Genomic DNA, 16199 nt, shown 5'->3' with positions numbered 1-16199 from the left:
CAGCTATATTATAATACCTTTTGATTTAGTTTTCCTTGCAAGAAATAAACAAAACACATCTAAACTAAACCTAACCTCGCTTTTGGCCATTCATTCATCTCCGTGTCAAATAATTTCGACAGTCGCCATCGCCATATTGAAAGCGACTTGTTTAGTGTCGAAATTTGATTTAGAATCAGGGCCCTGGTACAGATTATGGCAGTATCGTATTTTGATATAAATAACAAATACTTTTCTATGTGATAGAATAAAATAACAAAAAATTAATTAGAATACAGATAAGTGAATTGCTTAATTTATTACAAATATTCAACTAATCAACAATTTCATTATTTTTGAAAACTGATACAGTTTCCTTATGTACAACTAAAGTTAATACAATAATGAAGTGAAGAGACCGACCCTGCTCAAATGAGTCTTTGTATCTAATTGTAAATTAAATCCTACGATTAACAAAACTATGTTACACTTATAATACAGATTGGCCCAAACAATTAGCTTTGCTGGTAATAACAAGAATATTATACAACGCTAACAATACCTACTGAATAATAAATATACACAAAAAATATGGTTAAGATTCTGTGAAAAATTGATTCATCTTATATGGAATTAAACACATAAACAAAAAATGTATGCAACCATAAACAACACAAATAACTAACTATATAATAATTTTACAACCTTTGTTTTAATACTCAGCGAATTAACTCCCATCCACTCCCAAGAAGAAAATTTTCACTTCCAACACAGACTCATGTACATGAAACTGACGCAATTCCTTCGGAAGCTAGAAGACATACTAGACAAGACTCCACTCGCTTCTTCTTCTTCATCTACCATGTCCTTTCAGAACGTGCGTTGGTTACCATCATAGCTTACATAAACACTATACCAATCTCGCAAGTGCTTCAACCATGAAGTTCTTATTCGTCTTGGACTGCGTTTGCATGCTATTTTCCTTGCTTAATATTTTGTAGCAACCTATTAGGTCTGGATCCCGCGTATGAAAAAAAAGTTGATTAATAGCAAGCTGAAAATTTGTTAATAGCTTAAGGGTGTCTAGTCGAATAAACTTTGATATATGGGAACACTGAAACAGGGGTAGTTTTAATTGTGTAACAGGTTAAAAATTTGGAACGGTCACAGCACGAAAACGGCACATTTATTTTGTCCGACAGAACAGACTTAAACTCTCCGAACAGAGATTAAACTCTCATGAAAAAATCAGACTGCTATTTATTACCTGTCATAATTCCTGTCATTTGACATATTCTACATGTTCCACTCATTAAAACGCCCATTTGGTGATAAATAGCAGTCTGATTTTTGCATGAGAGTTTAATCTCTGTTCGAAGAGTTTAAGTCTGTTCTGTCGGACAAAATAAATGTGCCGTTTTCGTGCTGTGACCGTTCCAAATTTTTAACCTGTTCCACAATTAAAACTACCCCTGTTCCAGTGTTCACACATATCAAAGTTTATTCGACTAGACACTTTTAAGCTATTAACAAATTTTCAGCTTGCTATTAATCAACTTTTTTTTCATACGCGGGATCCAGACCTATATATTTGGGACCTCTCATTACATGTCCGAAATACTCCAGCTTTCTCTTCTTGATGCTTTTTATAATCTCAGTAGTCTTGCTGAGATATTCTATGTATTGTGGAGTTTCGAATCTTCTCCACCCAAGAAACTTTTAAAATTCTTTTGTAACACCACATTTCAAAAGCCTCAAGACGATGTAAGTTGATTTTATTCATAGTCCAAGACTCGACACCATAAGTATGTCCGATACCACGTAGCAGCGATGTAGGCGGATCTTCAATTGCAATTTTAGGTCTCTATTACATAATACCTTAGACAATCTTCTAAAAGCAGCTCTGACTTGTTATATCCTAGATCTAATTTCGCCGTGACTCTCTGCGTTACAATGTAATCCAAGGAAAACTTGAACATTGATCAACTTACTCAAGTTTGGGATGATTTATATAATATTAGACGGTTTTATATTCTGTCGTTTATTTATTACGATCATTTTGGTTTTCCGTATGTTCAGATCCATACCTTCTTTCTTGCAACTCTAAACGACACTGTCAAGTAATGTTTGCAGAACTTCTTGAGTAGAAGCTAGGAGTAATGTGTCGTTCGCATATCGCAAATTATTGATGACTTCACCGTTCACAATTATTACTTCTTGTGTTCCAGAAAGTGCATCTTTAAAAATTCTTTCGGACGTTAAAAAAAAAAGGGGCGACAAGAGGCATTCCTGCCATACGCCTCTTTTTATATTAAGAACCTGTGGTTCCAAACCATCTACTAAAACTGATGCTGTTTGATTCTAATACAAATTTGTAATTATGCGAACGTCTGTCGTCCAAGTAAATGTCTTTTAGAACTTCGATGTTCTGTGTCTGTGGTTTCTTGAGCCGAATTTACAATGGAAAATCAAAAGAAAAAAACATAAAAAAAACATAATAAAAAAAATATTATTCAAATTAAGAGTTTATCTGGGACAACCTGTATAGTCTTTTATATCGCACATGTACCCTCTTTATCAGCTTTAAGTCTTTAATATTTCTTTAAAAGAAATGTTAAATTAATATAATATTTATATCTACATATACCTACAATAACAATGTACACCACAAATTACAATATTTGTGCACATTTTTTTATTTTCCTATTTAGTGCAGTCACTGAAGGTGGATAAGAGCTATAACCTTTGCTCTCGGCGAACCTCCACGGATTTTCATGAAAATTGGTGTGTGGTTAGAGGATACCTCAGGAAACAAAAGTATCATGGTGCCAACTTGCACTTTTACCTGGGGTGGATGCCACCCCTTCTCGGGGGGTGAAATCCCATAAATCGATACAGGGACAAATTCTACGCAAAATTTGTTATATAAGTTATTAAAATAAATGAATATTTTCGTGAAAAAATGCTTGTTATAAGCGGTTTTTCATAAATAACTCTAATAAATAAGTTTTTACAAAAAAGTTATTATTAGGTTACCACAATTGAAGATAATAAAAAATCGAATAAATTTCTTACTTGAAAACATTTTAGTATTAATTTAAAACGGGAATACGATGCATTTTATAACGTATACTTACTGAACACTTATCAACGTACTCAGAAGATAGCTTTAAAATTTATGCTCCAAAATTTTTCCAAAAAAATTGTTTGTTTTTTTTTAAGAATAACTCCGTTAAATTTTATGGTATCAGGTTCATCCAAAAACCGTTTGAAAGGTGGCTATAAAATCGTATTAAATTTTTAATCTTTTACATCTGTTTTTTTTTTTTAATATAAAACGTTATTTGGCCCCGATTACATTGTTCTCGCAGTAAAATTTAGAATTTAAACGTTTCTGTCGGTTATTTTTTATCCTACAAAAATAAAAAAAATTTACACCATATCACTTTTGTTTCTTAAGGTATCATCAAACTACTCACCAATTTTCATTAAAATTGATGGAGGTTAAACGAAATCGGAGGTGAAAACCTTCAGTGACTGCACTAATTATCAATTTTCATGACTTCACCTAATTATATATATTCAATTCGTATAAATACAGAATTGTAAAAATAATGTATACTTTGATGTTTTAATTAATAATTTAATATAATTTCACAATATCTGATCAATATCAATCTAATTTTGTTGCTATGCAAAGCATGAAATGATTCTGATTGCATCGTTTATTAAACGGTGATAAATTATATTAATTTTTTGCCATTTTTGAAGTATCTTATTTGTTTAAAGTTTTGTATGTCAGACTATCTGGTACTTATTTTTATTAGTTTTCGTTCTCTCTTTCAGCTTCTTTAACTTTTATTAATCTTCTTACGGTGCCTCTCCGTTCCGGATAATCGGATGCCGTGCCGGTCAGCATGGCTATCCTAACTTTGCTTGCTGCTATAATAATAGTCCGGTTGCCGATGTATTAAACCACTTTCTCAGGTATTGAAGCCAATATATTATTTTTCTCCCTGGTCCTCTCTTTCCAAATACCTTGCCCTGAAGAATGAGTTGCAACAAGCTATATCTCTTGTTCATTCCTCATAGCATGGCCAAGATATTGATGAATACAGAGTTATAATTTTAACATAGTTTCTTCTTGTTATTCCAAATACGTGATATTAATTGTATTTTTTTTATCATTTTTGGCTCTTCATTGCAGGATCTTCCTCGTTCACCTTCGATCTTACTATTTCAGTGACTTAAATTCACTGCTCAATTAGTTTTTATCTAAGGATTGATTAACAAGCAATACATTGATTGGCTGTGAATACATTGATTGGCTACATATTCGTTAATGTTCATATGTTTGTATCAATAAGCTATGTTGATTTTCTGTTCCACATGTAATACTAATATTTTTCATATTTTTGTCAATGGATATGTTTTCGTTGGAACATACTTTCCAAATGTTTAAAGAGACCAACACGGAAACCATTTTCTTCCTAGTAACATAATTATATTATATACATAATTATATTACCTGTCCACATCTGGTCCACAAATAAGATCATTCTGACATCTTCATCCTCAAAGATGACTCATAACATGGAGAATAGCGTCTTTGATGGTGCACGCCACAATGGTTCTTTCTGGATTCTGGACCTACTGTACCACTCACAGCGCGTTCTTGTACATATAAACTGATATGTAAATGCCTTTCGTTTACTTTAGACATTCATACTATTTATAGAATACGATTTTCCTTCTGATATTCTCACGTTGAATATTTTGCCGTTGAATAACTTTTTGTCTATGTTATATTGCAGATGTTGTAAAAGTAAATTATTGTAACTTTCTGGATAAAGTCTAGTGTTAGGGTTTTCAGCTTTTCAGCTCGCGCAAGCGTCCCTAACTTGACTTAACAACTACTTACGTAGCGGGACCGACGGCTGTACGTGCCTTCCGAAACACGATTGCAGATTGATGTTTTACTATTATCTCCTGTATATGGTGGTTTGATTGCCTCAAAGACAATATAAAGCTTGGAAATCACGTAACATTGATATTATTTTTTGTCAAATTCTTTGTATTTCTTTATACATTCTTGTTAAATCTTAATAATAATTTAAAAAGAGAAATAAGACTTTCAGAAGTGACAAAAAATATCCGTAGATAAGTAATTGTATACCTAATTTACACTACTTTTCAAGACTTTACCTATTATACTTTTAATACTTAAAATCGACATTTATTAAACTTTTAAAGATTTCATATTTGAAAAAGTACTTTTAGAAGCTTTAGGTAAATATGTAAACTTTCATTTCCAAAATATAAACTCTAGTAATACATGATTTATAAAAGGATGATTCTAAAGATTATAGGATATGCTCCGTTAAAAATATGTTGTTAAAACCCTTTAATAGATCGATATAATGATATAAATTCCATATTTCTATCTATTTGTACATTAAAGAAACATTTAAAAATACAATAAAAAATACCAAAATGGTTAAATTTCTGATAATCATTAGAATCCCTTATTTAAAATATTTAGTACGTAAGTAGTCAGATTATGTATTTCGATATTTTTGTTTGTTACCATTCGTAAGCTGAGTTGGTGGTCGATATCGGCTGTTGTATGAGTAATGTAGTGTTGGCTTCAGGATACAGACATCTTGAGTAAGGAGAATTAGTAGTTCCCGTCTGAAATAAAAATTAAAAATTAATCAGATATTTTCTTAAACTGTGAAAAATTCCCATATATACCAAAAAGTACCAATCATCCATTTTCACCGATGATTAAAAACTGATGAGCTGTGAAGTATAATATTTCTCCACAATTATTACTGGAATGGACCAAATTATTCTAATGATACAAAACAGGTAAAAGAAAAACAACGAGCAATTGTAAAAGAATTAAATAAAGCCTATACATATAGGTACCCTAACTTTTGCTGACGACCAAATAGTAATCACAAAGACGAAGATGACCTCAGTTTTATGATGAGAAAACTGAAAACTGGAACAGGAATATACAAAGAATGGGATGGAAATAAACCTAAAGAAAACTGAATACCTAACAATGGAGAATACAGAAATAAAACAACTGCAAATAGACAAAGGTCAACCAATCAAAGGAACTGACAAGAATAAGTATGTATTTAGGTTTCATAATATCAAACAAAGGAGCAACTGAATGACATATAAAAAATAGACTATGACAAACAAGAAGCTGTATACGAAAATTGAGCACGGTACTGTGGGATAAAAATATCAGTATAAAAACAAAAAGAAGAATATATAACACCATGGCAAGACTTACTTATGATAAGACCGAATAACAGTGTAGAGCTCTATAGGAAGAAGGAATAGAGGCAGACCCCGAAGATCTTTCAGAGATGAAGTGGGCGAAGCAATGGAAAGAAGAAATCTGCAAAAAGGGGACTGGCAAAACAGAAATAACTGGAAAGAACGGTTGAGTGAAGGAATACAGTGAAAACTGTGGAAATCGTTAGTATGCAGATTAAATAAATTTGAGAAGAAAATGGGAGTAAGCGAGGTTAAAAAACAACTAGGTAATAAAAGAAATAGAAGCAATGATGGAGTAACTAAAATATACAAAAACAGAGAGGCAGATAAAAAAGTTTATCAACCAAATAATTTAGTAACACAGGGTTTGTCAATAGAATAGGCAACAGAACAAAACGGTTCATAAAACGTCATTCTTACTATTATCACACTGTCTATAAATAACTCTTTTCTTAAAGATAACACACATAACACAAACAATTGGAAAATTTGAAATTTTACTTACTTCTTACCTCGTATCCAGAATACTGCTGATGCTGGGGTTGTTGTTGTTGTTGTGTGCTAAACGGATTCGCACCAGGAACTCCTAAAGTGCCGCCTTGACCCATCTGATAGGTTCCGTATCCATCTTGATTAGCTAGGTCATGAAGTTTAGTACTGGACAAAGCTCGCGGTATAGGATTGCTGGGAACACCATGAGGAGCCAAATGGGATGTTTCTTCTGCTACCTAAAATTATTTTAGCAATAAACTTTTAACCAATAACACCAATATTATTTAATTATCTATTATTCAGACTGTTGTAATGATCTTAAACTTTTATAGCATAAAACACAAGATTTTTTATAGTTTTACACTAAGGATAATATATTGTAAATGGATCCATCCATTGGCGAGGAAATAAAGCACTAAAATCGTCTAACCCTCTTTCAGGAGAGCTTCAGGAAAATTCTTGACTACTTGGCGTGAGGGACAAATGAAAATTGTAGTTTTGATTGTAGATTTCTATTCAAAAATATCTACTTTAAACAAATCTGAAGGGTGCCGGGCGGAATTTTTGGCAGAAATTGTTTAAGCAAATTTTTTAAACAAATACAAAATATCACATTTTTTGACACAAAGAATATTTTTTTAGAGTTTTTGGGTCATTCTAAACAAGAAAGGTATCTTGTGATTTTTCTCAAAAATTGATAGTTTTCGAGTTATAGGCGATTTAAAATCTGAAAAATGCGAAAATACGCATTTTCAAGGCTTAAAAACTCATATTTAAATTAGTATTTTTCAGGTTGCCAAGTACTTGAATTGTAGTTTAAACATTCATTTTTAAGATTCTGCAGACTGATCAGGTCTAACTTAAATTTACACCGTTGTTATTTAATTGTTAATTATGCTTGTCCATCCGATTTTTTTGCCGGTGCGGCGCGCACTATTTCCAAAAATCTCCTTTTTTCCTCCGAAAAGTATATTTTTTAGATTTTTTGGGACATTCTAAATAAAATAGGTGTCTTGTCATTTTCTCAAAAGTTAATAGTTTTAAAGTTATAAGCGATTTAAAATCCGAAAATGCGCTTTAAATCGCTCATAACTTTAAAAATATTAACTTTTGAGAAAAATGACAAGAAACCTATTTTATTTAGAAGGTCCCGAAAAATATATTTTTCGAAGGAAAATAGGAGATTTTTGGAAATAGTGCGCGCCGCACCGGCCAAAAAATCGGATGGATACGCATAATTAACAATTAAATAACAACGGTGTTTTAAGTTAGACCCGATCAGTCTGCAGAATCTTGAAAATGAATGTTTAAACTATAATTCAAGTACTTGGCAACCTCAAAAATACTCATTTAAATATGAGTTTTTAAGCCTTGAAAATGCGTATTTTCGCATTTTTCAGAGTTTTAATCGCCTATAACTCGAAAACTATCAATTTTTGAGAAAAATCATAAGATACCTTTCTTGTTTAGAATGACCAAAAAAGCCTAAAAAATATTCTTCGTGTCAAAAAAGGTGATATTTTGTATTTGTTTAAAAAAATTGTTTAAACAATTTCTGACCAAAAATTCCGCCCGGCACCCTTCAGATTTGTTTAAAGCAAATATTTTTAAATAGGAATCCACAAAGAAACCGAATCAGAAATTTTTTCAGACGGGAGCGGTCTCACCACATGGACTACATACCTAATATTAATTCCTTAGAAAAAGACCCACATATCATGCAAAAAATAAATCATCAAAAAATCAAAATCAGTGGTTAAAAAAATAGCTTCAAACTTATAGCACATTTAAGGTGGTGCGTTAACGACATTTTGTTAGACTTTCTGTTATAAAGAATAAAAAGAATAAATATACAGATTCTAGAATATATCTGTAAGGACCACGTTTATATAAGTGTATAAACTTATATAGGAAATAAAATAGACGAAAATAAGGTGAATCAAGCTATAGAAGATATTTCTTCTCAGTGTAAAAATTCGATCTTGGGTATTTGACAGTGTAATTTGTTATAATTTGAGCAATTTTTTTCATCTCCCTTCTTAAGCATTGGTACTATGTAATCGGTGGTACAATCTTTGGTAAGGTATGTGCAGGTAATAACGCCAGCTTGGTAATATGTATCGCCAACTCGTGATTTCTCAGAAAGTACGTTTGCTAAATAATAAATGGCAACATGGATATGTTCCTCATAGTATTCTAAATCACGTGATCATGTTTGCGATGACCTTAGATTCGCCAGCGGTGTTTATGTATGGTTTATGTATGACAGTTGAGTATCAGTGTTCGCTTTGGAAGGAGTATTATACCGTTGATAATTTTACATCTTTTGTGTTTATTAGATTGGAGCGGCGTTATTGATGAGTAAAATTATTTGATTTCGGTGATTTGTACTGTGTTTCCTAAGGAATAAAATGATGCATTCAGATTTTTAAGATGTTTTGCTTATCTTCGAAAACCAAATTACAAACAATTTATGTGCATGTCGGTAATATCGCCAAGTACAATGGATGGTAATAATAACGCCTTGGCGTTACCATCCCTACTTGGATAAGGTTCAGTGGCGTGCTGGAACTTTTCAAGCGGCCCGGTGATTTTATAGAAAAGCGGCCTCCCATTTCTCATCGTACTTTAAAGTAAAATAAAATCTTGAGAATTTTTCAATTATGTATTAAGTTTAATTTTAGTAAATCAATTATACAAGAGAGTACAAATACAAGTCCAGTGCAAATACTTTAATTTAACAATATTTAAATGTTAATACAACGCAATAATCTAAACATTTTTTGCAATTATTTTATAAAATAATTACTTAACTTTCGATCAATAACTTCCGCATTAAAGTAGATTTTTGAGCAAATTCGTCGATTATTTCATTAGTTTTAAGCTCATACAAAGCCAATACTTCATTTTCTATAGCCATTAGTATAAATGTTTCCAAGTGGACTTGTCTTAAGGGGGGGTATGGTTTGAAATATTTAATTTTTTTTATTATTTCAAATAAAAGTGCATACTTCCAAGAATACTCTCAGAAAATTTCAAAATAATCGGAGTAAAATTACCAGAGATACAGGGTGTTGAATATGCCTACCTTCGACTCGCGTTGCCGCGGCTTCGCGCCAGCACGCTTGAGCGTAGTGAGAAACGTTAAACAACTGTTTGCCTTCTCTTTTGTAGATTACTCCTCGATTTAAAAAACATATTCCAATGTGCATCACTTTACGATTTGGCAGACAAATAAGAAGATGAAGATGCAGTTGTCAAAACTTTAAACGCATTTTTCTCAAAACTGCTTTTTCAAATGCGGTGGACATTGTAACTAAAAAACTACTGGGCCGATCTACCTGATATTTTGCACATATTTTCTTTAGACATTTCATGAGGTAACAACGTCGAGATATTTTTCTTTTTTTGCTTATTTTTTGTTCAACAATAATAAGTCTGTTGATTTTCACAAAATTTTTACCAAAAATTTCATTTTTTTGATTTCTGAGTGATACCAAAAATTCAAAAATCATTAAAAATTAAAAAACTCGACTTTGTGACCTCGTGAAACTCATAAGCTAATTAAATCTTTTTGAATTTTTTGTTTCGTATGATCGAGTGACGAGTTCTGATTTCCACCGCAAAATCCATTCTTGTGTGAGCTGCCTGTCAAAATTTGTCACCATTGGCTTATTTTCCAATATTTTGGATTGAATTTTTTTCTAAGCATTCTTTGAATTGTACTTAATATGCTTATTTAATTTAAAAATAAAATATTTGTACCAAAGCTTCGAAAAAAATTCACAAAAATGTGCTTGATATGTTGATTTCAAACCATACCCCCTCCTTAAAGTACTTATTAACAGATTTTTTATATAGTTCAACGTTGAAAAGCTTCTTTCGCAAGATACATGTGACACTGAAAGACTTAATAAATGCTTATATACTATATTTAAATTTGAATAAGTACACTGATATAAGTTGTATTTATGCAAAACAGCGTAACAGTAAGCTATACAATCTTTTCACTTTTTAGCACCACACGGAGGTGAAGTTTTCACGATATCAACAACATTGTCATTTGTTAATTCATGTTCATTATCATTTAGATTAATAATAGCATCCTTCATATTTTCTGTAGACTGAACATATTCATCATTAACTCGATCTTTTATAATTTCAGTATTTTGCAAAATCCCATTTTTTAATACAAATTTAAGACAAAAATACATATTTTTGAAATTAAAAAAATATTTTTTTGTTACATCTAAAATGCTTTGTGAAAAAAGCCTATTTGACCGGCCTCAAGAGGCCGCGGCCTCTCGGTGATTGCACCGATTCATTTATATGGCCAGCACGCCACTGATAAGGTTGCCTTGGCAACCTTCTCCAGATACGTCGAAGGCTGGAAAAATTAAAAAGCGCTCTGCCGTAGAGTCATCGACAAGCAATACTGACTCTGATGTATTAGAGTTAAGTGAGATGGAAACATCAGATGAAGAAAAACATGACACTTCATTTTGCTAATTACTCCAGATTATGGTACAAAAATCTTTTGTTCTTAAATACTTACTTATTGTTATTTTTCGGCAAATATATAATTTTGAAGTATAATGTTCAACTGTTAGACCGTATTGCATTCGAAATAATAGGTTGGCGATATTGCCAACAAGGGTTGGAAATATCGCCAAAGATGACTTTTTTTTTTAAATTGTTCAGTAAATGTGTAAAAAATACCTAAATTATTATTTTAGTGGATTCTACGTAATTCCAAGTAGTTCATTAAATAGCTCAAGTTGTGACATCTTTTTTAATATGACCCACTATCCAACAAAAAAATTCTAAACCTTAGCTTGGCCTTATTACCTTCAGATACCTTATTTCTTTTGTTCTGACTACTTCATTTGTGTGCTTACCAACGAACTGTCAATACGGATGGAATGTGCAAGAAATGAATTTAATGCGGCCAGGATGAGAGAGTATAGTCAGGGAAGGATAGAAGATAATCGCCATCTTTCGTAAACAAAAAAATTGATAGTGGCAGTAAGGGTTGCCAGCTTGGGGTACTTTCCCATAATTTTGGAGTAATTTGAAAGCGTCTAGAGGAATTTTTCTAAGGAGAAATGGTTGGGAGGGACAATTATGAGAGATTTTAAGGGGTCATGGTAAATTAAATTTGCGTATATACATACAACTGTATATTATACTCTCATATAATCGAAGACAATAGGACCTATGAATTATTTCCAGGGCCTTCTGTTGATAAGTAGTATAATTTTGGTTTACCTACTGTTCTCTACATTTGACTACTAATTTATTAAAATGCGGCAAAAATTTAAATTTAAGGGGTTTCAGCTTCAATTTGAGGGAATTTCAGTTTCTAAGTGGGGGATTTATAAAATCACATCTGGCAACTCTGGTGGTAGTTGTAGCAAATTTTCCCTGGCATGCCCTGTCTCTCTCTAGGACCTTTCACTTGTATGTTGGCCGCAATCTCGTTTCACTGTTTGAATGGGATGGGGCCATTCCATCCGTATTGACAGTTACTTGGTGCTTACACTCATATCATGATCTATATTTTCTATATAGATAATTAGGAAAAAAGTTTCTATCCTTGTGGGATCGGTACTCACCAGAGGGACCGCAAACGTTCGGATACAATTAGCGTCTCTTTGTATAGACAATGAAGTCGACTTTACTAAGTAACAAGACATTTACTCAACACACACTACACATTACACTATCTGATTGTGAAAGCAACAGAACCATGCCAACGGCCATTAGTTGTCGGGGGATTAAGCTAAATAAAAAAGAATGTGTGTGTACTTTGTACGCACGTAAGAAGTTATACTTCTATTATATGATTTCAACGAAATTAATATGCTTTAAATAGTTTATTTATATTTTATTTAAATATTAAACTAATTTTAATACTTACTACTTCTCAAAAATTGTTATTAAAACAGTGCCAAAACTTAAAATAATAAAAGAATAAAACACACACAAACAAACACATTGAAAAATGCCACAAATGATTTCTGAACAATGTAGGAAAAAATTTTAACTAAATACGTATTTTCTGAAAAAAAAAATTATATAATAAACTTACAATCATAAAATGTATAAAAAAAATAAAAAAATAAAAGTTTCCATTGGGGTTCGAACCCGCTTATCAGCGCAGTTAGTATTGAAATTCATTCACCTTAACCCACGGAGACCATGTGTCATTATGTGCGAAGATCAACTAACTAAACGGATTAAACTTTTGACGGTTCTGAATTTAACCAAATTATTTTGATTTTGAAGAAATTAGAGTAAGAAAACAATATATTAGGTGAATATTGATAGAAATTTTGATGGTAATCAAATTATGTAAATCAAAGCATTACATACTATTTTAGTAGGTTCTTTTTAAATTTTCCAAATAGGTAGGTCCTACTTATGAAATTTTTTATTAGGATACTGAAACATTTACAATTATTACGTACCTGTCGCTTTTAAAAACTATTTAAAAAGTCACTACAATATTATAAATTTGCATTTTTCTCTGCTATCACACCAATAAAAAAATATACACAACATTAATTTGTTTATCCAAAATCTCCATATTGAACAATTATTGACAGATGATTTTAACACCCAATCAGATCCCGTATAACGTTTATACCATACTGTCTGTGTGCGCATGCGCGCAGCATTATTAAATTTTACTCTCAATCGCGCCTAAAGAAGTATAACTTCAAAAATATTTCGTAATGAGAACTGCTGAAAATAATAATTCACCACTGTTTCCCACTAATCTATAATTAAATTTGGAATTTTTGCGGTTTTATTAATTTTCAAATTATCATTTTCAAAAAACTACCTTTAGATGTCACTTTCTTTATAACTCCATTATTTATACAAGATTAACTTACCTGTCTAGGATCTTCGGTTTGGGGCAAATCTGAAACAAATCCTTGATCGACCCTATAGAAATTAATGAATACAAAAGCGCCCAGTACTGCTAAACAGATAATTCCATATCCCCTGAAGGTAGCCGTAGAACCGAAAGAGCTGACGAACATTCCTCCAATCACTGCACCGCAACCTCTGCCGAGACCGTGATGAATTCCTTGGAGAACTCCTTGGGCAGAAGATCGCAGTTCTAGTGGAGTGTTGTGAGCAATGTATGAGCAGCAGGCTGCCCAAACAGCAGCATGAGTGATTCCCTGAAAATTATTTTGTTTAAAAATTTAAAATAAAATTAGTTCTTTTGTTGTCCAACATTTTTTTAATACAAATCTTAGACAAATAAAAATCAACGAAATGTTTATTGCCTTATTATCCTTCGTAAAATTAAATTTACAAAAATTAGTATAAAGGAAATGTAATTCACAAGAATAATCTATATATATATATATATATATATATATATATATATATATATATATATATATATATATATATATATATATATATATATATATATAAAGTAATTAGGTAATATTGACTGATACTATGTAGATTATAGTTTTGTTTTGGGGTTGCAGTTATTTATTTTTTAGGGGCAGGATAAGTAAAACTCTGTGTTATTACCTAGCTTTACTCTTTTTTTGTTATTACAACCCCAAAACAAAACTATAATATATATATATATATATATATATATATATATATATATATATATATATATATATATATATATATATATATATATATATATATATATATATATATATATATATATATATATATATATGATCGGTTTAGAACGTCTTGCGGCGTTGTCCGATTCCCAAATTCCATTCCTTCCTATTTTGCCACAGGTCATCCCTGAGGTCTCGCGCGCTCATCGCTTTCCGGATGCCGGTGGTCCAATTAACTTTCGGTCTCCCTCGCTTCCGATGTTCAGGAGGTTGCCATTCCAGACATTGTTTTGGAAGTCTCTTGTCATTCATTCTGTTTACGTGTCCATACCAGATCAGTTGTCTTCTCTCTATATCTTTCATTATTGTTCCTTCTATTCCCATTCGATTTTTAATGTCTTCATTTCTTATATGTTCTCTTCTGGATATACGTAATGACCTTCTGATTGCATCCATTTCCACTACTTCAATTTTGTTTTTGTTTTTTTCTGTAAGCCTCCAAGTTTCAGCATCATATAATAAACTACTCTTAATCATAGTCTCGTAGATATTAAATTTTCTCTTATTCGATATTTGAGTACTCCAAAGAATATTATTGAGACATCGGATTGCTCTTTTTGCTTGTATAATTCTGGAAGTAATTTCTTTGTCATCAGTTCCAGTTTTATCAAATGTTACTCCTAGATATTTATAAGCTTGGCAGGCTTTAATTTTTTGATTATTTTCCATAGTAAGATGAATATCGTTCTCTTCTGAACCAACACATAAGTACTTTGTTTTATCTATATTGACGTCCAATCCCCATCTTGAATATTCCTCGACCAACTTACGCATCATGTATTCTATGTCTTCCCTGTCGTTTGCTACAAGAATAATCAAAGGATAAAAAAGAGATAGCAGAAGAAAAATTGTGCAGAGATGTGCAGTGTGCACCAGTGGCGTAGCTAGCCCCACAGAGGCCCCATATCAAAGTTTGTCGCGGGACCCTTTTCCACGACTGATATGGAATGGTGCTAAAAAATGTTCAACAAAATAATCAAAAACGATTGTATAGAATAGAATGGGAATATGCTTTATTGTCACAGAAAATTTTACAATTTTATGGACAAAGCTTACAAAGAGTCGAAAAAAAAACAATAACAAATAGAGTTTACTAAAATTACATAAATCGTTAATATTATTACAAAATAAAAGATAATGAAATAAATCAAAACAATCTATTGCAAAATTTAAATAAATTGCCAATTACATAATACAACCTCAGGAACTATGTAATAAGTTCTGCGTATTATAACATCCAAATATAGATAATAATAATAAACCTAATAAACTCTACGAAAAATAGATTTGAATTGTTGAAACTCATTGTTTGAAAACAGATTCAGTTTTTTCAAAACAAGGATGAATGGACATTGAAAATGAGCTTAAACACAGAAGCTCTGTTCCTATGGTATAACGGCGAGCGGACAGCAAGTAGATATACCTAAATACAATTTATAGATAAAGAACAGATTACACGAAAATATGCCCAAACAATACACACGGTTACAAATATTCAAAGGTAAAGCGATTATAAAAATTGCAATTTGGCATAATCCAATATCTCACACACACGCAGCGGTGAATGGACAGTGAAAGGTAGCTTGAAAACAAAAAAGCCCTGTTGTTATAATAACAGAGCATATAAAATAGATACATATAATTTATAGATAGTTGAATTCATTACACGAAAATGTCGATAAGCAAACAATATTCACTGTGTTCATAGTGAAATAATTGTTCCATTTTTTAAATGGAATTTTATATCGACATGCCACGCTG

The 16199-nt window shown here is 31.6% G+C and overlaps 1 protein-coding gene across 2 annotated transcripts in view; it reads right to left on the bottom strand.

The window, feature by feature from the left end:
• Positions 1 to 283: 283 nt before the first annotated feature.
• LOC114337770 (major facilitator superfamily domain-containing protein 6) overlaps positions 284 to 16199 on the bottom strand; it is a 90948-nt gene continuing 75032 nt past the window's right edge. Inside the window, exons 7-9 of one of the 2 annotated variants that reach the window (XM_050641653.1) lie at positions 13668 to 13961; positions 6782 to 7004; positions 284 to 5670 (exon numbers count right to left, since the gene is read on the bottom strand). In XM_050641653.1, coding sequence (XP_050497610.1) covers positions 5657 to 5670; positions 6782 to 7004; positions 13668 to 13961 — 531 coding nt within the window. In that variant the 3' untranslated portion in view covers positions 284 to 5656. The remainder of the gene's footprint in view (positions 5671 to 6781; positions 7005 to 13667; positions 13962 to 16199) is intronic. The other variant, XM_050641652.1, reaches the window with a different exon arrangement.

Source organism: Diabrotica virgifera, chromosome 1 (assembly GCF_917563875.1).
Source record: "Diabrotica virgifera virgifera chromosome 1, PGI_DIABVI_V3a".
Lineage (NCBI taxonomy): Eukaryota > Metazoa > Arthropoda > Insecta > Coleoptera > Chrysomelidae > Diabrotica > Diabrotica virgifera.
Note: the sequence above shows the minus strand (reverse complement) of the source record. Positions and strands in the feature narration are given on the sequence as shown.